At 40.8% G+C, this 24,389-nt stretch overlaps 2 protein-coding genes across 2 annotated transcripts; one reads left to right on the forward strand and one right to left on the reverse strand.

Moving 5' to 3' along the window:
- Nucleotides 1-1,422: 1,422 nt before the first annotated feature.
- Nucleotides 1,423-17,404, reverse strand: fyco1a (FYVE and coiled-coil domain autophagy adaptor 1a). Its single transcript, XM_070908354.1, has 18 exons — nt 17,360-17,404; nt 15,354-15,465; nt 14,423-14,529; nt 13,968-14,093; nt 13,439-13,545; nt 12,602-12,745; nt 12,320-12,413; nt 9,711-12,203; nt 8,734-8,826; nt 7,915-8,033; nt 7,655-7,822; nt 6,672-6,824; nt 6,300-6,529; nt 5,787-5,940; nt 4,594-4,686; nt 4,295-4,505; nt 3,500-3,609; nt 1,423-3,239 (listed from the first exon to the last, which is right to left on the reverse strand). Exons 2-18 carry the CDS (start codon nt 15,412-15,414, stop codon nt 3,164-3,166), a joined length of 4,539 nt encoding a protein of 1,512 aa, XP_070764455.1. The 5' UTR covers nt 15,415-15,465; nt 17,360-17,404; the 3' UTR covers nt 1,423-3,163.
- A 1,407-nt stretch (nt 17,405-18,811) lies between these two features.
- On the forward strand, nt 18,812-20,222 carry xcr1a.1 (chemokine (C motif) receptor 1a, duplicate 1). Its single transcript, XM_070909153.1, has 2 exons — nt 18,812-18,852; nt 19,076-20,222. Exon 2 carries the CDS (start codon nt 19,093-19,095, stop codon nt 20,107-20,109), a length of 1,017 nt encoding a protein of 338 aa, XP_070765254.1. The 5' UTR covers nt 18,812-18,852; nt 19,076-19,092; the 3' UTR covers nt 20,110-20,222.
- Nucleotides 20,223-24,389: the final 4,167 nt, after the last annotated feature.

A 24,389-nucleotide genomic window follows, 5' to 3' on the forward strand; every position in this document is an offset into this window, starting at 1 on the left:
CCTACAGATTTTTATATCATTGTTAACACCTCGCTCCAACACCATGACGAGGGGTTAAAGTCGTATTAATCATGTGTTGCACTTTTGTGAAGAGATATATTTCTCTTTTATTTTGAAGGCAAAAGTCAGCTCCCAGTCTGGCCGCCAAGCTGAACGGGTGTTTGCGCACTAACGGCCGGGCCACACATCCTGCGTGAGCGGCGAGTGACAGCTACCTGGCTGAACTACTGCGTCTTGCAGGCGTGTGGTGTCCACACGAGCAACGCTGCTGCTGCCAGCTCTGTCTTTCTGCATTGTCTCTGCCTTTGAGAATGGCCATCAATAAAAGCCTCCGAATCTCTTGATGACACGCGCTGCGGACGCACCTGAGACGCACTTCACGCAGGCTGTGAGGCTGCTCTAACCTGTTAACATGGGCGCCGAAAGAAAAGCAAGAAGTTAAGCGACGCTCACGCAGGATGTGTTGTCCGGCCGTAATACTGGTGTTAGGTCAGATACTCAAAGTGCGTCCCTCTGCTTTCCTCACTGTGTCGCCAAACACACATTTTGGTCCTGTTAAGTGTTATGGAGATACCATGCTAGACTTGCACGTTACACTTTTGCTTGCTTAATGCTTCTATAGCTGATCATTTCCAGACACATTTATTCTTTTAAGATTGTTCATTTTTATCAATTTGTGCATTCTCTCTGCAATTATGTGGAAAATAGTTTTCTTTTTTCAATTAAGTTGCTTGAAAAGCATGTAGGGAAATTTTATTTCAATGACACCAAAAAGATACCAGGTCATACTAGGGCTTCAAGTAACAACTATTTTTATTATCGATCAGTCAGTCATTTCCTCGATTAATTGATATTTTCTATAAAACATCAGTAAATAGTGAAAAATGTCCGTCATAACTCAGCATAAGGTGACACATTAAAATAGATTTACTGAAACAGTTGCAGATTAATTTTCTGTTGAGTAACTGATTGATAAATCAGCCTTATGTTTCAACTGATAGGATCATTAACACAACAGGTTCTGACATAATCACAGTGAGAAACAAAAATTCAAATAGTATTATCCTGGCAGGCTAATTCCACACCTGGTGTCCAATAATGTTACACATAAAGTGGACTATTAAACATGCCCTGAGGACATGGCATGGTGTCTTCAGCTACAGCTCAGGTGATATACTGAATCAAAACAGATCTAACTCTAACTCAGAGGAGATACTTGTCTCATTGTTTTCCCCTTCAGATGGACCCCCTCTACAACCCCTCTGATATAAATTTAAATAGCAGGTATTGTCAGACTGGAAACATACTTGTTTGTGTGTTGACGCATTTGCTGTGTGTCACATTTCTGAATGAGCGAGGGACCACACGAGTGAGGCAGGTAATGTGTTCATCCAGGCTGTCAAACACGAAATCAGACACAGATTGGTGGATGGCGGAGGCATCACCGCTCTCGCATTTTATTCATGTTTACTGGGTGTTTGACAGGTCTATCACTAGTTACACTGAATGCTCGTAGCGGTGATTCATGCACATTTTTAGTCCTCCAAAATGATCCTTCAAAAACAGCAAGTACAAAAAAAAAATTGTCCCTGTGTGAATTCTTTGACAAAGATAATGTAAACTTAACAGGTTTAATATTGTTTGTAACAATTTATAAAATCATTATCACAAAGTGCAGCTCTGTAGAGAAAATATGAGGCTTTGCATACAAATTGCACCGATTTACACCCGTCAAAAATATAAAAGAGATCCGACTGTGAAAAGCAAAACAGATCTCTACAAAAGCCCTTGCTTCATTAAGTAGTGAATGGTTGTGTCCAAAAGTGACCAAGCTCGCTTTTTTCTTATTGCTTTGCTCTAAAAGAAACAATAAACAGCACACAATATTCAAACCCATTTGATCAATGAGTATACAGTGCAGAGGGTTATCTAAACATATGACAACCAGCCCAGAGACTCAAATGAAATCCAAACTGAAAAATCAATTCAGCTGATAGAACTGAAATACATGATATTGTGCATATTGTGATTTAAAAGTCACTCAAATTAAGTTTTCACAGAATATTACCAATCCATACCAAGTGTCATGTTGTGCGCAGATATAATATACAGTTACAAAAGCAAACTAATCCCTGGCAATTAGAGTTAATAGGCACTTTGAAAGTACAGTGGCTGACCGTCATTGATATATTTTGCTGAATGTCATTGTAATGACACATAGTCAGCCTGTGTGAGTACAGGCACTCGGTTTCATGAGATCCTCTAAACTGGATGGAGAAAGCTGGTTTGTGGGTCTCCTTACACAGAAAGTAAGATGGCAGTTTGTCTTCTTTTTTTTTTGTTGTTGTCCAAAAACATAAAATTAGGACATGCTACCACTGGAGGACTATTTCATGTCCCACTCCTGAGATTGTACAAAGTTCTTATGCTTTGTTATCAAACAGAAACAGTATTTTTCCAGGACAGTTATTTTGTTACCGCTTTGTTTCCTTCCTGAAAAAAAAATAGCGTTCAGACAAGTCAATTCATAAAAAAAGCAACGGGCAAACCACTTCTTATGGCCATTTGGTTTAAAAGATTGCACAACACTTTTAAACTGGCCATGATTTTGTAAATTTTAAAAATCTTTCCTGGGTCTTCATAGACAACTTTTGCAGATAAACAGTCTTATCATTTTTCATACTGATAGCGTTACTTATATAGCAGCATATTTCGGAAAAGAGAGGCCAAACCAAACTAAGACCAACAAAAACTACAGAAAGAAATAATACAATTACACAGTTTCTCTAACTGAACAACTTATTTAAACCAAGCTGAACTAAAGGTGCGTATATTACTTGGCGTATATTTTAAAAAAAACACAATAAAACTTGCATAAACATTTCTCTTTCTGTTTCTTTCTAAAACCTCTTTCATCTAGTTGACCTCACTTCACTTGGGCCACAGTTAAAACATGAGCACACCTCAAAACATTAACACCACACAGTTAAATATTAAAGGAACATTTTTGAAAACATAAAATACTTGGATAACAACTGGTTTTGGGAACAAAAGAGCAAAAAATTGAATTGAATTGCCATCTCTTCAGTCTCCCTTTAGCCGCCACAGTGACATCATGAAGATGTCTTTGTGACACCTAGGTGAGACCCTGCATTATCCGGCTTCAGGGAAAGTCGCTTCCATCATAGATTATGGGCTTCTCCATGGTCAGATGGTAGAACACTTTCTTGGAGATAAACCTGTTGGAAGAGGGTTTCTGATCAAAGGACTGAAATCCGATCAACTGAAACCAGGCGCTGAGGCACAATGGGAAGCCGGCTTAAAGGCCAAATGCACGCACGCACGCACGCACGCACGCACGCACACACACACACAAGCCCAACAGTGGCAGGAAATGACGATAAAGACAATAAGAGTTCAAACATTTCTGTAATTCACAAGCTTCTCCCACTAAGAGGGAGAACCAGGACAAGGACGTTTGGTGTCGCAAGTTCAATACCGTGAGAAGGAGTTGTCAAAGATGAGTGTGTAGAGGCCGGGGTGTCGGACTTTCAGCTGACCCTGAATTGTCTCTTTATGGGAATTGCAGCGAGTCAGAGGAATGAGGACCTGAGAGGTGAACAGAAACATTGGTCTGAAGTGAAACTCAAGGTACCTGTCAGAGATTCTGCCAAAGGTTACCTTATAGGACAGTTTATGCTGGACAGCAAGAATACAATCATCATTATCACAATAATTGTAATATATTGTAAATCCCAACACACTCTGAATTAAAAGCAAAAAGAAGAAAAAAGAATGAAAAACACACACAACATATTGGCAGGAGAGGGAGGGGAATGAGAGGTCATAACTCATTTACAACCCCTGACATTTCAAGAGCAGGATGTTCAACGTGCTGAGCAACACCGGCAACATGCAGTGTTTTTCCTCAGTCAAATTCAAAAGATCAAGCAAACAGATGATGAAGTTATTACCACACACAGAGAGCAGGGGGCACCCTTGCAAGCCTGCACAGGGTCAGTGCATTGTGTGTGGTAATAACTTCATCATCTGTGGGTTTGGAAGTGGCTGCAATTTCTAACAATTGAAAAGCATTTCCTTCAGCCTCATTATGTAATTATGTAATTCAAAATTATGTAACATCATTGCCTTTGGCTTTTGCCCTCCTGGACTTTTCCTGTGGCAGATGTACAAGGACTGAATGATGTCACCTTCCGGCATGTTCACATTCATTGGGCCTCACAACACATTGGTCTTTGTGCAGAAACATGAAAATGCAAACGAGCACATCTACCTTTGCCTGTTCCACCTGAGTATCAGGGGATTCCCTGTAAACCACACTAAAGGAGATGCTCTTAGGCTCTGAGGAAAACACCCAGCTGATGGTCGGCCCGCAGTCACCCACAGCGACACTTATCACACTGTAACAGCTGGACTTGATGAAGAGTTCCTTGGAACCATCGCCAAACTGAGAAATATCATCAACGCTGAGAGGGACAGCCATCCTGCAATGAGAGGAAAGGCATTTTAAGAGTGGCACTAATACAGGGTGACACACACTAACACAGGAAGCACTAGGCGGTCCAGACTCACGTGACTTCTCCTGATTTGAGAAGGTTGATTTCTGAATCCTGAACAGTGGGGACGTGCTCTTCTGGGTCATCAGGGCTAACATCTCCTGCGCCTCTGCAAAATCCAACATAAGACGCAGAGAGTAATATTTAGTTTCCAATGTATATAACTCTCCGAAGCCATTATGATTTATTCAGAACAAAAAGCTGCTCATCACAATAATAATCATCTAATTACAAAAATACAAGGTATCCTGGTGTATCTGACATACATATAGATTTGCATTTAAAGTGGAATATGGATTTTACCCATGCATCATGGCCCATGTATATTCATAGATCGCACCAGTGTTTTTGCAGGTTTTATCCAATTGACTTCATTTCAAATACATTATGCTTAATTATAACATTAACTTGAATCAAAGCACAAGTTAGTTCAATGTTTCCTCATTTTCCTTCCAGTTGTTTCTTTGAACATTGTACATTTTAGGTGGAAAAATACCAGAACAACAGCAATGACATCAGTACTTCTGCACATGAACGTGTTGTAAATGTTTCCATACAGTTTACAGCAAAATGGTAACACATGAATGCTTCACCGTCCTGTCAATTTTAGCACCATGAAACATATCACTTCTCAATTCTTCCAATTCGTTCTTTGGCTTATAAGTGAAAACAAGAGAAAGCACTTCCCTAATTACAATTTGACACGTGTGCTGACTGTTGTATGTATCGGAGATCCTGTTTCTTGGGGTGCACAGTGACTGGGAAATATCAGAAGGTGGTGAAACAAAAAAAAACAACAACTTAAGTTGCATCTACTTAAGACAGATTCACAGCAGGTAAGTGCTATCTAGAGAACGGGCCGTGATGAGTGTCTCCAGTGATCTGTTACCACACTGCATGATGTAAGTCAGAATACAGGCAGAACTGAAACATTTTCCCATTTTCAATTTCCCCTGACCAAATGACGATGCATTATTGATAACACGGAACTAGTTAACTTCTCAAATTCCTACTTCAACATGGCAACCTGGAAGAACGCCTAATTGTTTGACTGCAAGTAACCCCAAGCAGTTATGTCTTTAAAACTCTGAGGTATGTTGTGTTGTGACTGTTTGACCTTCAACGGAGGAATCTGACCAAAGGACAAAGTCACATACTGACTCAGAAAACAACTGGCTGAACCAGGTCTCAACCTCATCCCTGACTCACATATCCAGGACTCCTGGAGGCCGTCGGTCTTGTTCTCCCTCCAGGGAGCCTCCTGTGGTCTGGGAGGTGGTGTCACTGTCGTAGACGCCGTTCACTTCCGCTTCTGTGATTATGTCGAAAGCTCCATCATCACATCTGTTGCTGGGGTCTGAAACTGAGGAACAAGAATGAATGAATTTAACTGTTGGACAATTGGACCACAACCTGTTCTCATGGTATAGTCTTCTGATTACACAGTATACAAACTCTTATTGCATGTACTGTATAGAAAGCCACTACAAAAATAGACCTAACATTATGCAGCTTCTTCTATGAATGGAAATGTCACCCTCTTCCCCTTTTGTCTATTGAATCAGAATTCTATGTCAATCGTTTCTGTCCTTCTTTCTCAATATGACGAAGTCAATCTTTTCACTTCTGCTTCCCATTGAACTTACAGTAAGAGAAGACAGGGCCGGAGAGTTACTGCATGTAGAAGTTAGCATGTGTTTTTCTTCCCAGTTTGTCTCTCACCTGTTACTCTGGGAGTGGGTTTATATGGGGCTGGTTCAGGAGGTGGCTGAGGTCCAGCTCCGGGTGGAGGGGGCTGAGTGTCTGAAGGACTCAGCTCTGCCTCTGTGAACCTCTCCACCACTGCGCTGTGTTGGGTGTAACAGTCCCTGCAGCAGCGCTCCTTCTTCCCACTTTGCTTCGTCATCACAAAGTTGTTGCTGCAGTAGTAGCAGAAGATGCGACCACAAAGCCTGAAAAATGATTCATATATGAAAAAATAAATGAGTTTTCATCTATATTAGACCTATTATTTTGTTAATAAAACATATTTTCAATGAAACAAGGTGGGTACAGACAGTGTACAGTAGGCCCCAGTGCCAACTGAAAGCCCACCTGCAGTGATGTTTGCGCAGCCACCAGGTGAACTGGCCCTGGCAGCCGAGGCAGTGCGTGGCCTCCTTATCCACTAACCACCAGCGCTCCTCTGCTCGCAGTTTCTGCTCAAACTCCAGAGCGTCTGACTTTTGCCACAGTGCATCTTTGTCCCTGATGTAACCCACAAAAAAAGACAAATGCATGGAAGTTTAGTGTTATTCAATGCTGTCATAATTTAAAGTTCTGTTGGATTAAAACATTTAATGCTGAATATTTCAAAGCTGCTCTGGAGGCAAATGGTAAAATACTGTAAAATAAACTTCACTAACCTTATGATGGTATCTGTATTTTACATGGTATGTTTCCCACTTCATGATCTTTGAAGACTGAATAAATTTAGCATGTTGTGTCCTTATACTGAACTGTAATTTTATACTAACGTGTTATACTCGACACCGGAAATTTTGCCAAACAATGCAACTCAGACAATGAAGCCATGTATAATGTAAAAGACTGAAAGGCATATGTGGGCACGTCCCAAAAGAGTTGAGTGAATCAATGTATGTGTTTCATCCCTTAAAGAGTATGAAAGCTTTTGAGGCAACAGTGGCTGAGAATGATGCATAAAAAGCTGGCTTTCTATTCAGTGGCTTCTCTCTACCACACTTCACCTCTCATGTTGGCCCCTCTGCATTACTTTTCCTGCTCTCTCTGTCAGACCTGTTCTCAGGATTATCTCAGCATTCAAAGACGCCTTTTCCCCTGATCCTGTTCCTCAGGCCCAATTTTCACCCATCAATGTCAAGTATAACAACATCAGAGACCCAATTCAAAATACACACTCTACAGTGGGAGTATGAAAGAGCAGGCAGCACCATAACAAGGTGGTAGACACCCAAAAAGAAAACATACTTTAACCCCTTTCTTCATTAATAAATTCTATGCCTGTTGCAACACACAGCCTTGATGCTGCTGATAGCTGTACTAGGGACAGGTCATACCTTATAAGCTCGATGAGCCGCTCTTCAAGGTTGATCTTCGTTCTGTTGAGGTCATCGATCTCTGCACTCATCTTCAGGCACTGGTTTCGTTTGTCAGCTTCTGTTGTGTTGAGTTTCTGCGTCAATTCCTCGCAGAGCTTTTGCACGGCCAAGTGCGCGTCTTCAGCACTGACGAGAGTATGCGCAAGGAAAATCAGTCAGTAGTTCTTTTTTTTGCGGCAAAAGATGAAATTCACAGGTATCACTGGTCATAAACGCACCTGGTTGCTGCCTCTCTCAGCTGCTGAATCTCGCTCTCACCCTCACGAATGATTGTTTCTGTCTTTGTGATGTGAGCATCTTTCTCGCCTGTTAGCTGCAAGTACTGCTCATTCACAGCCTTTATTAAACAATGTAAGAATACACATAAAGTACAAACATTGTTTGACATTTTTTTCAATAATTGAAACAATTGTTTCATTTTGATGCATCTTGCACTAAAGGACATTTAGAAACATGTCATTTTTGGAGTGACCCAGCCTAAATTAAATTAAAAACATCCCTCAAAATCAAATCTGTAAACACATCAAACCATAGAGGAAAAATTATGATCTCAAAGAAAGTTCATTCAAGTATTGATTGGAATAGGACCAGTATGCCACAGTGATTTTGCATCTATTCTAACTTCTGCAATCAAAGAAAACAGCTCGAGTAATCAAGGTGTCTCATTATAAAAAAACAGAGACCTAAAAAAATTATCTCTTATCATCATCTACTGTTAATGAGTACTAAATAAATAATCTGCCTGTTATTATATCCCATGTGGTGAGTAGCTTTCTTTTCTCCATCCCTGATGCAAATACACTAATGAGAAAGGCGTTGGTTCCAGGCTATGTATAGGATGTTGCACTTTTGACTGCTGTTGTTGTGTCTTAATCATATATGGTTTTCTTTAAACTTGAAAAAGTGAGTACATCACACTGATGACGGCATTTTTATATAACACTATTTCTCTGTAAAGGCATGTACACTACAAAGACCATGTATCTACTTATTATGTAACCATGAATCACTGTATTTGATGCTTGAAAGACACAGACCTCTAGTTCAGACACTTTGGCCTGCAAGCTGGACATGTTCTTCAGCTCCTCCTGCAGCTGGGCTTTCACTTTGTCCAGATGCTCATTCACACTCTGAAATGTGAGAGTAACACAAAAGACGGGAAATAAGAGGAGTTTACAGCCACGGTAGCTGCTCTATAAGGCTATACTTAGGCACAGCCTGAGTGCATTGAGCTAAATGCTAATGTATAATGTTTACGATGTTCACCCACTTAATTCAGAGTAGCACTAAACACAAAGTACAGCTGAGGTTGATGGGGATGTCATTAGTTTTGCAGGTATTTGGTCATAAACCAAAGTATGATGATGCTATTCGGGGAATCACCAAAGTTATTACAATTCTTCCGGAGGGAACCTTAATGTCGGTATCAAATTCCATGGCAAGCCATCCAATAGTTGAGACATTTCACTTTGAATCAACCATGTCAACCTCATGGTGGCACTAAAAAAAAAAAGTCAGGGTTTCACCAGTCATCAGGTTTAATCTTCTGGGGACCATTAATGTTCAGGGCCATCCCTTAGTTGTTAAGATATTTCAGTCTGGTCCAAAGCGGTGGACCGACCAACTGACATTGTCATCCCAAGAGGTAATAATTACACCATTAACACCTTGCATTTAAATGCGAGCTGTATCTGGATACGTTATTTGGATAAGGAAAAACACATTTTATTGCCAGACGTAAATGCAAGTTGAAAGGTCACCTAACACCACCTCTTCCTGCTAGCTCAAGCAAGCCTGGCAAAAGCTACAAGTAGTAGCAGTCGCAGAACGCATTTTAATACCAGGTATAAATGCAAAGATTCATGGATCGGATATCACTATCCAGGTAAAGTATCCAGATACAGATCACATGTGTAAATGGGGCCAATAAATAAAAAAATGTAGTGCGAAGAATCAGTAAAGCAAAAATGATTATCTTGAGGGTAACACAAGTCATGAACAGGTTCTAACTCACCTTCATCTGGACCTGATGGTTCATGCTCTCTGAGCTCATTTGGAACTTGGCAGCCTCCACTTCCTCTCTGCCAAAGTCCTTGAAGCTCTGCATTTGGTTCTTGGCCTTTTCCAGCTGCTCCTGGAGCTCCATGACGGTCTCTGGAAGTTTCTCCTTCTGTGTCAGCTCCTCTCTTAGTTTGGTATTCTCCAGCCGTAGTTCTGCCATGCTCTTTTCTAGCCGCTCCACCTCTTTCTCCAGCTCTTCAATCCTGGCAGCGTCCCCAGCCCAATGCTCTCTGGCCTCCTCCTTATCTGCACTTAGCTTACAGATATTCATCCCCAGCTCTGCCATCTCTGTGTTAGCCCTGTGTAGACCCTCACGTGTTTCGCTGTTCTCTAAGACTAGCCTCTGATTTTCTGCCTTGAGGATGGACATCTCTTCTCGGATGGCAGCCGCAGAGATAGCCAATTCGGCATGGGCAGCTACTTCACTATCCCGCTGTTTAATTAGCGCCTCTTCTTTCTTTTTACACTCCATGAGCTCTGACATGTGCCTCTGATTCAGTGCCTCTGTCTGGGCTTTAAGCTGCTCAGTCAGAGTCCTGAGCTCATCTCTTTGGGCGTCCGTCACCTCCAGCTGTGCTTGTGATTTTAGCTTTTCCTCCTCAGACCTCTTTACCTGCACCCTGAGGTCCAGGATCTCTGACTGGAGCCTGGATACATCTTTCATGCTCACCTCCAACTGGCCCTCGACCATAGACAGTTTGCCGGTCACTTCCTGGCTCTCCTTTGCTTGGACCACACTCCTCTCCAACTGAGATTTCTCCATCACCTGCTTCTCAGAGGTAACCCTTTCAATAACTTCTGTCTGTTTAGCACAGGTTGCTTCTGCATCAGCTTTGGCAATCTCAAGATCCTTCTCCCTGGCCTCCAGAGCTTTTAATCTAGACTGCAGCTCAACAAGGTTCTCCTCTTTACTCTTTAGCTGGGCCTCTTTGTCTTGGAGCTGTTCTTGAAGGCTTGCTTCATTCTTGCGGGAAGCTCCTAAGTTCTTCTCCAATTCTCCGATCTGCCCGTGAACACTCTTCAGATCAGCTTGCATGCGGCTGAGAGCTGCTTTCACAGTGTCCTGCTCCTCTCTCAGACTCTGGTTCTCCTGCTCCAGCCGTTTTGACGTAGCCTCTGAGAGCTTTGCGGCCATTGTGGCTCGCTGCAGACTCTCATCCAGCTTGCGGTTCTCTTCGCGCAAGCGCTTCTCTTTTTCGTCCACTGTCATCTTGGTATCATCCAGCTGGCTGCGAAGCTGTTTCTCAGAAGCCCTTAGAGCTGCTAATTCAGCTTCAAGAACTGTTCTGTTTTCTGACATCTCCTTCTTCAGCTCCTCATTTCTCTTCACCCTGTTCAACAGTTTCTCATTTAGTTCCATCAGATTTCCGCACTGCGTCTTGTAGTCTTCTATCTTTGTGGCTTGTTCTTTGACATTACCCTCCAGCTCAACAAGGTTTGCAGTCAGGTTGTCCCTCTCTTTGGTCAGGCTTTGGTTCTTGGTTTCTAGCTGTTGTAGTGTCTTGAAGCTGGAGGTAAGCTCTGCCTCTTTCCCCTTTAGCTTCTCCTTAAGGGCAGTGACTTCTGCTTCTAAAGACTCTTTTAAGCCTTCAGCCTTCTTCTGCATTTCATCTTTATCTTGGTGTGCCCTCCTCTTCACCTCCTCCACCTCATTCTCCTTCTCCTCTAGAGAACTTTGGAGGTCCTGCAGCTGTCTTTGTAGGTTATTCGCCTCCTTCTCTCTCACTGTCAGGGCCCCCTGCAGCTTCTCAAGGGCACAGCACTGTTCCTCCACTTTCGCCTTCTCCTCAGACGCAGATGTAACTAATGTTCTGAGTTTTGTTTCACCATCCTTTGCAGCTGCCTCCTTGACTCTCAGCTCCTCCTCTAGCCTCCCTGCCTGTCTCTTCTTCTCCTCTACCTCAGCTACAGCTTCCATCTTCCCTTTCTCTGCTTCTTTCAATCTGTCCAGCAACTCATGTATCTTTTGAGCTGAATCAAAGTAACTGGCTGCCTGCTGGCCCTTCTCATTAAGAACCCCGTCCAACTTGGCCAGGAGCTCCATGTTCTTCCCTTCAGCAGTTGCCAACTTTTCCTGGAGCAGTTGTTGTTCAGCCTCTCTGGCTCTTTCCCCAGTCCTGAGTTCTTCCACCTCTCTGGACAGGGCCTCCTCTCTCCCCTGCACGGCCTTGAGTTCTCCCTGCAAGCCTTGCTGCTTCTCTTGGGCAGAAAGGGACACATCCAGTTGCCTCTGGAGCTCCACGACTACCCCCCTGAGCTCAGCAGCCTCCTCGCCCAGCTGCTGCACCTTATCTAGGAGCTCTCTGTGCTTCAGCTCTGACTGGTCCAGCTCCAGGCGAAGGTCTTCAACTGTGCTGACATCTTCGGTGCAGACAGGCAGAGACTCGTTCAGGTCGTTCAGCAGACCCTGACCATAGTCAGGGCTAGAGGGGAACTCGTGTGCTTGCTAGATGGTTGCAAGGGGAACCAGAGAAGAAGGGAAGGAACAGAGAAAGAGTGATGAACGTCATATTATAATTTTAAAATTATGATAAAATGACAATAGCGACATACGTCAGTTACCTGGGAGTAGGTGCTGGCTAGACTATTGATACTGGAACTGCGACTGGGTGGTTTCCACATGTGGCCAGGTGAGTTTGCACTTCCCAGTGTCCTCCTGTTGATCAGAAAATAAAACTGATACTGTAAACATTGGTAAATGTACCACATCCTGACTGAACTAAAAGAGTGGCTGTATTTGGACACACTTATAATTTCTTGATGAATATTTAAATATCTGACAGATATTCTTATAATTTTTATCTGCTCTACATGTTTTTGTCATGATTTGTCTGTTTTTGTTACCTTGCAAAAGTGGGCCAGGAGGCATCAAGATCATGACCTCTGGAGGCCACGTCAAACTGGACCTCATTGAGTTCGTACAGGTGATTGATTATGTCAACACTGAGGTGGGGCTTCAAGAAGGGGCTCCTTGCATAGTACCAATCACTGCGGGAAGAGAGATGAGGCAGAGGTTACAGTAGGACATAGCAGAACAACTAGAAACAATATCAGTGGCTAAAAAAAAAGATGTTTGTCCCATATTTTGACCCTTGACACTCATAAGAAGAAATTGACATCTAAACCAGAAAATACAGAAATTCTTCAAAGATAAGCCATAATAGATGGCTTAGCACGAGACGATGCACTCCACCCATGCATGGTTGCTTCAAGCTTTTGAGTGAGATGAAGATTTTGATTTTTCTGTGTATTTGTGTATTTCTCCATTTGGTACAATGTCTACAGCAGGGCTCTACAAACACTACACACACCCATTTTTACTTCTGGCAAGTCACTGAAAATAGTACCTTAATTCTTCTTAGTTAGACTGCTCTTCATGTTCAACTACTACTAGTCCCATTTAGCAGAAAGGGAAATGATGACATAAAACACCACAAGAGAAGTTGATGAACTTTCGCTTTTCAAAGTGCTAATAAGGAATTGATTTCTTTCATCGGTGTCACCTAACCTAACCTGCCTATTTCTGGTAAAAGTGTTTCACAACTTTAACAATCCTTGTAATCCAAAAACAAAATGTTGTTCTATTTTTTCTAATCACTTTACTTGCACTCCAACAAGCAGCCCATCATTCTTCATATCTAAATGAAAAAAAGAGACTTCATTGTGCTCTGACAGTTTTACCTGGTGACTCTCTGGTTCATCAGGCACTGCTGCAGGGTGTCAGCCAATCGCTGATGTACAAGGGAGTAACGGATAAACGCTCGTCCTTTCCCCACAGATGTCTTCAGCTATCAAAGCAAAAGAAGACATGGTTTTACACAGAGATTTTAACCAGTGTTTACTTCATACTCACACTCTAGGGATATCTCACGCGTCAAGTTTATGATAATTCATTATTTAATCTAAATCATAATTTTAATCTCAACCCCAACATAACTGTTGAAGTAATGCTATAAACATGCAGTCAAGAGCTATTTTAAATGCAACAAACAGTATTTTTCAGTCAACAACAGTCAACAACAGTCATTTTTCCTACCAATTATATAAAATGGAAGCAAAACCCTTTTCAGTCATTGTAAGTGGAGGGTAAAACAGATAAATCTACTTTCTAATGGTTTAAGAGGTTATCCAATATTATTAGTGATCAGTATGTAATCCGTGCTATATTAGGGGTGTCACTGTAAACAACAACAACAAAAAACCTTCATACCTCAGTGATGGATTTGACAAAGCGGATCCCATCATTGGCTCCTTTGATCTTAGCCAGACAGTCGTTGAAGTATTCCCAATAATCCTTCTTTGTACCAAGAAATGTGGTCTTCTCCTTCTGGTCAAACTGAAAGATAGATAGACAGATAGATACAGTTGGAACAAAAAACTGTTGAACATGGATACATTTTTAAGACGTGTTACCATTTAGCAATAAAACGAAAAAAGAAGCTAAACAGCGCTCCATTTTGTAACAAATAATACTAATCATCAGACATGCAAAATTTACAATATGTAGAATTTTGCTATTATCTTTTTGTAAGAGCAGACATTTTTCTAACTTATTATCTTAGTCTTAGTATCTTATTTGGGAATCATTAACTATCTATTTATTCACATCTCCTTTGAGTAATTGGATTCTCTGGGTTAGGGTTTACAGTTGAAGCAAAATCACACCTGTAGCAGGTACTCCAGTTTGTAGGAGAATTTGTGCAGGTTGGTACTGTCATCAGTGATTGGCTCCCCACTTTCCCTGTACTCCTTTGCAAGCTCTGCAACAGCCTCTGAAATTCATATAGTTTGAAAGTAAAAAGATCAGGGATTAATAACACAGCGCTCATACAAACAGATGGAACACAGATTTCCCTTGGAAAACACATTTAAACAGAAAAAGACACATGATTCTTACAGATACACAATAACATAAAAAATGTGTTTTAGGCAAAAAAAGGCACAGCTGGTCTTTATTCAGAAAATATATCAGGCCAGGGAGAAGGCAGGAAGGCAAACAGCAAAAAAGCAGAAAATTGTTATCTCCTTAGAAAAAAACTAAAGTCACATGGCCTTAAAAGAACTCAAAAGCAAATGCAAAATTATACTGCTGTAATATTTTCACCTGTTGGTGCATTTGGTTAAATAAACTCACACACAAACAGCCCTGGTGCCTAAATCTCCAATCCTCTTCAAGCACAGCTAGTATGTAAATCAACCACTTGCCTCGTATCCATCGCAAAAACTGGAAGGACACCTGTGATGGGTGCACCCTCAGTACGCACTTTCTGTCTCGCTGCATGCTGACAGAGGCCTCAACCACACCCTTACTGCAGGGACGTGAGGTCAGATGCACGTTTTCCCGAATTATTTGATGAGCAGGAGAGGTCAGATAGTTCCAGGCATAAAGATTGTACTTAAACCTGACACTGAGACTAAGGTCATGACATCATGGCAAACCTCTCTGACTCTTCGTTCTCCTCTCTTCAGTCACACCATGTCAGCCAACAACTGCCTGCCGCCAGTCTATTCACACACAAACAGGCACACACACACACACACACACACACACACACACACACACACACACACACACACACACATATAGCTGGCGTACCATGCAGATCTCGGATAATCCTCTGGAGTTGGCTCTCCCCGACCGCAGCCCCAGCAGCCATGGCCCCACCGCTCTCTCCCTGGCAACCAGGGGTCACAGGGTCACATCCAGTCTGCTGAATCAGAGAATCAGAAGCAGTCAGGAACAAAAGATTGACACGAATGCTCCAACATACTGTACTCTCTCGTGGCCACACATGTTCACGCTTGATACACATAAATGCGGTACAAATTCATGGGATGGGTTCTCGTGATGGGTACATTGTCCAATTCTGTGCAGAAATTTTATCTCTTAGGCCTGAACGTCAGTCTGACTGAGATATAATGGTCTGTCACGTATGCAATTTGATCTGATACTGTATAATCTGTATTATGAACTGTATAATAAATGATGTTACTTTACACAGTCTGATCTTCAGACTACCAACTACTATTCAGCTGTAATCTTTTATTCCTGTGTCAAACTATGCATCTTTGTTTTTGACACAACTAATTTCACTCTCATATAACTTCAACAATAACGTTCATTAACAATTTATGGATGAAATTATGGGGACTTTTTTTTACTGATCCCAAAGGGGAGGTTTGCATAACCATTTGAAGACTGTAGGGGAATCAAAAGAGTCAAATGTCCTGCTTCTTGCACTTTGGTGCAAGACACTGCTTCTGGCTGATCCATAAAGTCTGTGGGTTGGTCACATATAGTTAAACCTCCCATATTTAAAGGGAAACAGGCATGGTGTGCAGGAAAATCCCCTAATATCCCACTCTTATCAAGTAAGAGTTTGACTTGTATATAGACATTGTATGTTGTTGTTCATTGCTGGCTTTTATTTATTTTATTTGTAGACATATCTATTTTTTCACCTACTTGTGCGTGCATAATAGTTCTATGTTTACTTATGCTTTTCTTTGTTCAGCTGCATTTTAGCAGTATGTCTATTTCTATCTTCCTGAAAATTGTTCTTGGAACTGTGTGCAACATTGAAAGCAATGAAAAACCTGTCAAATTCCTTGTATGTGTACACATACTTGGCAAATAAAGCTGATTCTGATTCTGTATTACCTCATAAGAAATGCTGTGTTAACTGCAAAGCTACCAGGAGAGAGTGAGAGTCATTCTTCACCAAAATCTACTTCCATTACCCATAAGAAAAGAGTGCAAAATGTACAATTCCCATGCTTTTATATAACCATACATTGTCTGGGATTATGCCAATGCTTTCATATACAATTAATTATAATATCCCGTATATTAGATAACTGGTTTGTATGTGACATGCACAGAATATCCTCTACCTAACGAGCAGGGTAAGAACAGCTTGTGGACGAAATAAAACCTAATACAATACCTGTGCAAATTATGGCTACAAAGATTACCGCGGAGTGGAGTCAATACCTCTCTGCTAATGTGCCAACTAAAGTGAAAATCATAACATTCACAGAGGTAGAAGTTATTGCAGGTATTACTGGTAACTGGATATTATGTAGGTGCTAATGTTAAAGCGTGCAGTAATTATGTTGTGGGACATCTAACTGTAACGTAATGAAAGTGGTTATACTGTGGCAATGCAAGAACAGCCACAACTTACAGTTGAACACACAAGCATTGTACTGTAGTGACATTAGCTAAACCATTTTAAGATCTGTTTAGCTAGCAGCTATCATAACTAACGCTAACTAACTAGGTTACCGTGAGTTGGGGTTTGAACAGTTTGAAAACATTAACAACAGTTTTACAACACTAACTATCGGCTCTTACAATAATAATACTACTTTTCTAACATCGAAGAACGACAGACAACAATACATAGCTGGCAGCTCAAGCTTTTACACAAGACTTTTGTAGCTGTACCAGTGACGTTATATTTAGCTTTGACACAGTTATCCCTTAACAGACATGTTGAAACTGACGGTGACATCGCCGAGAAACGATAATTTAGATAATCTAACGTGTTTCTAGATAGCTGGTGAAAGATTTAGAAAGGAATAATAACTTAGACATACTTTTACAGATATAACAACCCAGGTCGTTTATGTGTGCAGACAAACTTGTTGAAAGTGTCATGACGGACATTGTGCTATCCACTGACAAAGCGACATGTAGCCCTCGGACCAATGACTATGAGGTTGGCCGTTGGGTAGGCGGGACCCTGAAACAGGAAAGTTTGGTTGGCATAGCAGAGTAAACAGAGACGTCATGTGATCAATGACAATCATAAATGCTTGTCCCACTTTTCTGTGGTCCTTGGATTTGACAGGAGGACATAAACATAACAAGTCCAGGTTTAATTGCAGGGAACTGTATGAATGACATTGACAAGCTTCTGCCATAAATCTCAAATATATCTGAAATGATATGTAACTGCTTCAACTTTGCTTAAAAATCATTTATCTGCCTTTTATGATTTGTTTTATCATCTGGCATAGGTTCTTGAGGAGGACAGGTGCTGAAGGATAAAGTGGAGGGCCATGTTTACTGCATCCTCTACAGACCTGTTGGCTCTGTAGGCGAACTGCAGTGGGTTCAGGAGTGGGTCAGTGATAGTGGGACAGAGGAGGGCAGTTGTGGACAGGTCCAGGCCCCTTCTGATACAGTGTTTTCAAACCTTGACCCATTGTAGGGACTAAAAGTCAGGGCATCTCTGCTCCATACATTTTCCTTCTTTTTTTTTTTTTCTTTTTTTTTTTAAATCTGTGTGCTCGAATGTTTTGAAAGTGGGTTACCCCTTTAAAGTTTCATTTCTCCTTTCTAAAGTGTCATTGTGGGTGGCTTAAAGTGTCGGATCATGCAAAGTACAAAAACACATATCCTCTCCCTTACCTCTAATGGTATCCAGGTCTTTTGGTTTTGCTTGCCCATTTTGAGACGTCTGATTCTGACATTGCTTTTGAAGAAGTAGTCCCTAGTAAAATGGTTCTGCATGGCTAGTTACCACTAAAGGTAAGTGAGGAAGTGTGTTTTGACAAAAAAAATCTTAACTCAAGGTCCACGTAGTAGATTAGTTGTAGCTTTCAGTTGCATCTCGTAGCCTTCATCAGAGGATGGAGTTTGCTCTGTTGTCATGGAGACAGTTCAGTTGTCCCACGTAAGGACATTTGGGATAACAGGCAGCCGTTTATAGGGGTTCTGTTGTCCTTCTCCATGACAACTGAGCAAACTCCATCCGCTGATGAGGGCCATGAGATGTGACTGAAAGCTCTATCAGAAATCTACAGGGCCTTGAGTTTAGAATGCCTTGTTTGGTTTTAGTATGTGAAAGTTGTTTTTTTCTCAGTGACGTGGGCCAGATGTGGGCCAGGTAAACAGCCTCATCCACATGTTCAGCTGAGCTGAGGGCACAATCTGGTAAAACAGGTCAGGTTTGTGGAACGGAATGAGGAACAGAAAACACTTCTGTACATGTCACGAGATTACTAAAGCTACTCCTTTTTGAGCTCTCTTATGAGTTGACTGAAGGTGTCACGTCCAACAACATAACAGTCCCATCGAGCAGACGGTAAGTTAATGTTTTGCGTAACCTGTCTTTAAGTGCATCCTCCATAAGTATATATACACTCAATGTGTATGTAGTCATTGTAAAAAGACCTTTATCATTAGGACTCTCTTAATTTCCCTTCATGTCTCTGCTGATTTGCATTAAACAATGAAATGACTGAAATGAATCACTTGAACAGTAATGCACATATTAATCCTATTTATTTAATCCCTTTATTTTCTAGGATCCAGTTCAACTGCAATGAATAACTCTTTGAATTCCAGCAAATATGAATATGAATATGATTATGAGGATGAAGTCTGTGAAAAGGAAGACGTGGTCAAATTTGGATCCATTGCCGTTCCTGTATTCTTCTCTATTGTGATCGCCCTGAGCCTCACGGGAAACATCCTTGTCCTTGTAATCCTGGCTTTATACGAAAACCTCAAGTCTCTCACCAACATTTTCATCCTAAACCTGGCCATCTCTGACCTCATCTTCACCACCGGTCTTCCCTTCTGGGCCATTTACCACATCTGGGGATGGTTGTTTTCAGAGACCCTCTGCCAAATTGTGACTTTTGTCTTCTTCACTGGATTTTACAGCAGCATCCTCTTCCTCACCATCATGACCATCTACAGGTATCTGGCCGTGGTCCACCCTCTCTCTGACCTGAGCACACAGAGACTCAGCATTGGGGTTTTTGTGTCTGTCCTGCTGTGGATGATCAGCATTGGAGCAGCCATGCCCTCCCTGCTCTACAGCTCCCTCGTCTCAATCCCCCACAAGGATAAACACTCCCTGGGCTGCGAATACAAAGCTACCCTGTGGAAAAGCATTGGTATCTCCCAACAGAATATTTTCTTCTTGGTTGCTTTTGCTGTGATGGCCTTCTGCTACATTCAAATACTCAGGAGAATCACAAAGACAAGATCTCACACAAAGAACAGAGCAGTTAAATTAGTCTTCTGCATCGTGGCTGTGTTCTTCATCGGCTGGGTGCCGTACAATGTGGTCATCTTTCTGAGGATTTTGGCTGATCATTTGATTGCACCATTTGATAACTGTACAGCAAGTATCCAGCTTGACTATGCGTTCTATGTGTGCCGGCTCATTGCTTTCTCCCACTGCTGCCTGAACCCTGTCTTTTATGCATTTGTTGGTGTGAAGTTTAGGAGCCATTTGAAGTCAATGCTGCATCGAATGCTCATTCGCCAAACTCCAGCCAAAGAACAGCATGTTAGAATGCAAAACGTCTCACGTGGATCAATGTACTAGTTGCTGATCAGGTGTATCATTTTCTTGTATTTACTGCTGCACTACTGATTTAAAACATGATTACGTCCAGTGCGCATTTATTACAATTCTTTTAACCTCAGCATAAATATAGGAACTGGTTCATGTTGCCATGTGTAGCAAGCTGCACTCAATATTCAAATCTGACTGTTTATTGCTGCGTGCATATGTCTGTGTTAAACCTTTGCCTTAATACGTAGTTTGTATGGGAATCATACATTTATTTACTGGTATTTTAAAAGGAGGTCATGTTTTCCATGGGCATGTAAAAATATTATTAATGAGTGGCAATGATTTATTATGATGTTTTATTTATTTTCACTGATTACTGTAATTATGATTTATTCTGTAATTTGAATACAGTGTCTGCAGTCACTGCATGCAACAACTTAACATTGTTTTTTCATTTATTTTGATTATGTTTTTTGTAATGCTTGTAAATATGCATCATGTTAACATAGTCTACCCAAATCTGAGTCTATTAAAATCTCAGGTGGTTTACTGGTGGTTTAGTGTAGAATAGAACTTGATGGATAATGTCAACCATCTAAAAAACATTGAGGCCTTTAATGGTCCCACCCAGTAAATATATATGCATTTCTTTGTCCCTCTCTGAAATAAAAAACACAATTACTTTTTTAAACACATCTCTTTCATTATGATCCCCAACCAAATGGTTGATATGTCAGTTAATGGTAAAAATGCATCTCTACCAAATGAAATGTCCATTAACAGCAAATTAGTATTTTCAACAATCTACATAGATTTGTATCTGTTAAAGAAAAATGACGTTTAATTTTCATTAGACGTCTCTGTCTATGGACAAGAGCAATGTGTAAGACCCGGTTGATAAAACATTTTACATACGACATAAACTTGAACATATCATATGCAGAGCAGTCTTTGTAAAAGTTAGTCAGACCTGCTCATCTGACGCAAAGCTTTGCTGGCCATACACCTTTGGACAGAAGTTCCCCAGTAATCAGAGTGATCATTGTTATGCTTACATTTGGTTCTGCTGAATCAAAATTAGCATTGAAAACATTTCAGAATAGCCAAAAAGGATCATACTGTATATAATACTGTCATTGTAATAACATATATTCCCTCTACTTACCCTCATGTTTTACCGCAAAATAAAGACTGCTGATGCTTTTGTATGTGTTATACCTTCTTTATATACTGCAGAATACTACTAAAAATGTATTCTTATGAAGCAGTTTTCTGGCCATTTAAATAGGCATTTTAACTAATGCTTAACTTGATTTTGATTGATTTGAGGTATTCATCAAGAAATTGTTCTGTGTTGTGTGTATAGTGCTAGACTGTATCAATTAAGAGACATGCATGTTGTTGGGAAACCAACAAACTATGAGAATAATACTATGAGAGATACAGGTCTTGGTCAGGTTTTGTGTATTATTTTAGTTGTGTGTGTGTGGGTGGGTTCAGTTTGCTCTTAGATTGCCCTTTCTAACTTCCTTATTTGGTCTGCTGAGTTTTTGCCCTGCTCTCAAGCTCACACTGCATACCTAACTGTCCTGAAAGGAGGATCCCTTTCATTCCTGTGGGTTTTTTTCTTAAAGAAAGTTAAAGGAGTCCAAGGTTGTAGTGTAACATATTATTTTATTCATGTGTTTGGAGTTTTTCTACAAATACTTGATTTTAAGGTAAGACAGCTATCAGAGTTGTTTCTACCATTGTATATTTAATTATTTGCCAATGAGGTCTTAAAATGCTATAAATTCAAGTTTGAATTTGAATGACACAGTCAAAGAGATCTCTAAAAATGCTTGCTATTTACTTTCAGGCCTAACTTTGTTTAAATTATTCCTATTTTCCTAAATACATTTATACACACATTTCATATTTTGAGTGATTGTAAGAGTGGGAGTCCTTGTGTTGGCTCTGTATTCCAGCAAACTGTGTCTGCAATAAAACACTGGATATAAGGGTAAAGAGTTGACTTTAATCTATTCATTTTTTAACTATGGGTGTTTACATCCATATTGGGTGAACTGAACAGTGTATCATCATGTATGATGATTTCAACACCCTCGAACACCCTTACAGTTGTAACATTTACAGCTTAATCACTCTGTCATTAAAAGCTAAGGTGCTGAAGCAGAGAGCGCCGTATACTTATGGTACCGATGCATCAGCTGGATATCAATTGGGAAGTTGTTTCAGGTCAAGGTTATTAATCCATCAAAAGATGGCTGAAAAAGACGTGTCAAGATGTCTTTTTTGGTCATATATTTGGTTTATGGCATTTACAGATGGCACTGAACACTTGTTTTACAGATGTGGTTGTGGATTTTGATTGGCCTTAGCATCATCACAAAGGTGCATGGGTTTGCAAGTGGTGTCTTCCCACAGTCGTGTGAATCAATGTCACCTGTGCATAAGAAAAGCGGGAAATCTGTTGCTCCTCAGAACACTGAACCACCCTTTGAGGTCAATTACCAACATGGCAAAGTGGGGGAGCCTATTACAGGTACAGAAACTCTCAGATGCCTTTTCCAGGAAGCTTGTTTATCCCTATCAATATTTGTTGCAGTGGTCGTTCACTAAGTGCAAGGTTATTACTATCTCTGTCTTCGTTTTCTGTGGTGGACACCTGTGAACTGATGAATCTACCAGTTTTTCTCCAGAGCAAGCAATCCGCAAAGTTCAGCGGATTCATGTTGGAGGCTCGAGAGAGAGGCATGGTGGACGAAGCCCGGCCTGTTGGAATATTTATCATGCTTGACTCTGGTACTACTCAACTCCTGACGTGCAGTGATTTAGTAGTAAGTAACCACCCAACTTCAACATTATTAGAGGTGAAACTCGAAGTGGAAACTCAAAGTCAAAGCCCGTTGTCACTCTCCTCAGGACTCGGCTGTTAGTCAAAGAAACAATCGAAAACAGACTTTGATCCAAGTTAACTGGACAGCGCAGGGTGCAGCAGAGCAAGACATCACTCTCAGGTATTTGTACACTTTGACTGAACTCCAAAAGTGAACAATAAAACTGACCTGCTCCAGTTTTATTTAATACTACAACGTGGAGCAAAAGGATTTACATGAACTGTGTGCCTGTCTGATATGTTTCAGAGCCACATTTGTTCAGTCTTTCGACACATTCTGGGAGCGAGTGGAGGTGAATGTCACTTTACCTCCACACACCACACCACCAACTACTCAACCAAGTACTACCACAAGTACTGAGGCAAGTACTACAGAGCCAAGTACTACAAGTACTACTGAGCCAAGTACTGCAGAGCCAAGCAATTTATCCCCTATTATTACAAGTATCACATCCAGCACAACACTCAACAACACTCAACAGGAGTCTGGAATAATCACCCTAAAAGTAAGTAAGTAAGTATGAATGTTCATGAGTATATCAACTTCAGCAGTTTTATTTACACGTCTCCTCATTGTTTCTCTTAATTCATCTTCAGATAGCTGCTACTGTGTCGATGAATTTGGACCTTATTTTTGTGGGAGTGAAACTGGTATGGTATTTAGAAACTCAAGTAAATGCCGTTATACAGTATTCCTACCAGATGGTGAGATTCTATTTTCTCTATTATCAAAAATAATTATATAAGAAGATTAACTTCTCTCTCACTCTGCCTCTCTTCAGGAGCTGCCTAATATAGTCACAACCACCCTCACCAACAGCCCCTTACCTCATCGTCTAAATAAGGTATGGCATGATTTAGGGGGCTTGTGTTGTCATAGTAACTGTTTCTAGATCTCCTAATCCCGCATTCTTATGTCGTTGCCTGTGAATTTGAATCTGAAATGGCAGACCCCGCCACTAACAATAAAAACCACCGTATATACAGAGGTAATTACAGAACTAAAATATCAGAAATACTATCAAAAAAGAGGCTTGTTTTTATGGAAATTTTAAGTAACTTGATCTAGTTAGTGGCAGTCATTTGCATTTTCTGTTTATGTTCATTGTTTGCATTTTGTATAAGTGCATATAGCCTATATATTTTTTCTTTTAAATTTAATTCAGCATTGGCGATAAATTCTAAATGGCATTTGTAGGGTCAGTATGTATCTGTGCCTTTAAAAACAAGCATGAATGAATACTAATTATTCAGCAACATAATTGAAAGTGCATTTTATTTCTTTTGTAGGTGTCAAAGATATCCTGTAGTCTGCTTTGTGTGGCAGCTGAAATATCGGCCGTGACCTTGTTGTGCGTGGGTGATTCCTGTAAAGTGAGTTATAGTAAGTGGTGTACACCATTTCTCAAAT

The sequence above is a fragment of the Enoplosus armatus genome, chromosome 7 (assembly GCF_043641665.1).
Source record: "Enoplosus armatus isolate fEnoArm2 chromosome 7, fEnoArm2.hap1, whole genome shotgun sequence".
NCBI classification, from domain to species: domain Eukaryota; kingdom Metazoa; phylum Chordata; class Actinopteri; order Centrarchiformes; family Enoplosidae; genus Enoplosus; species Enoplosus armatus.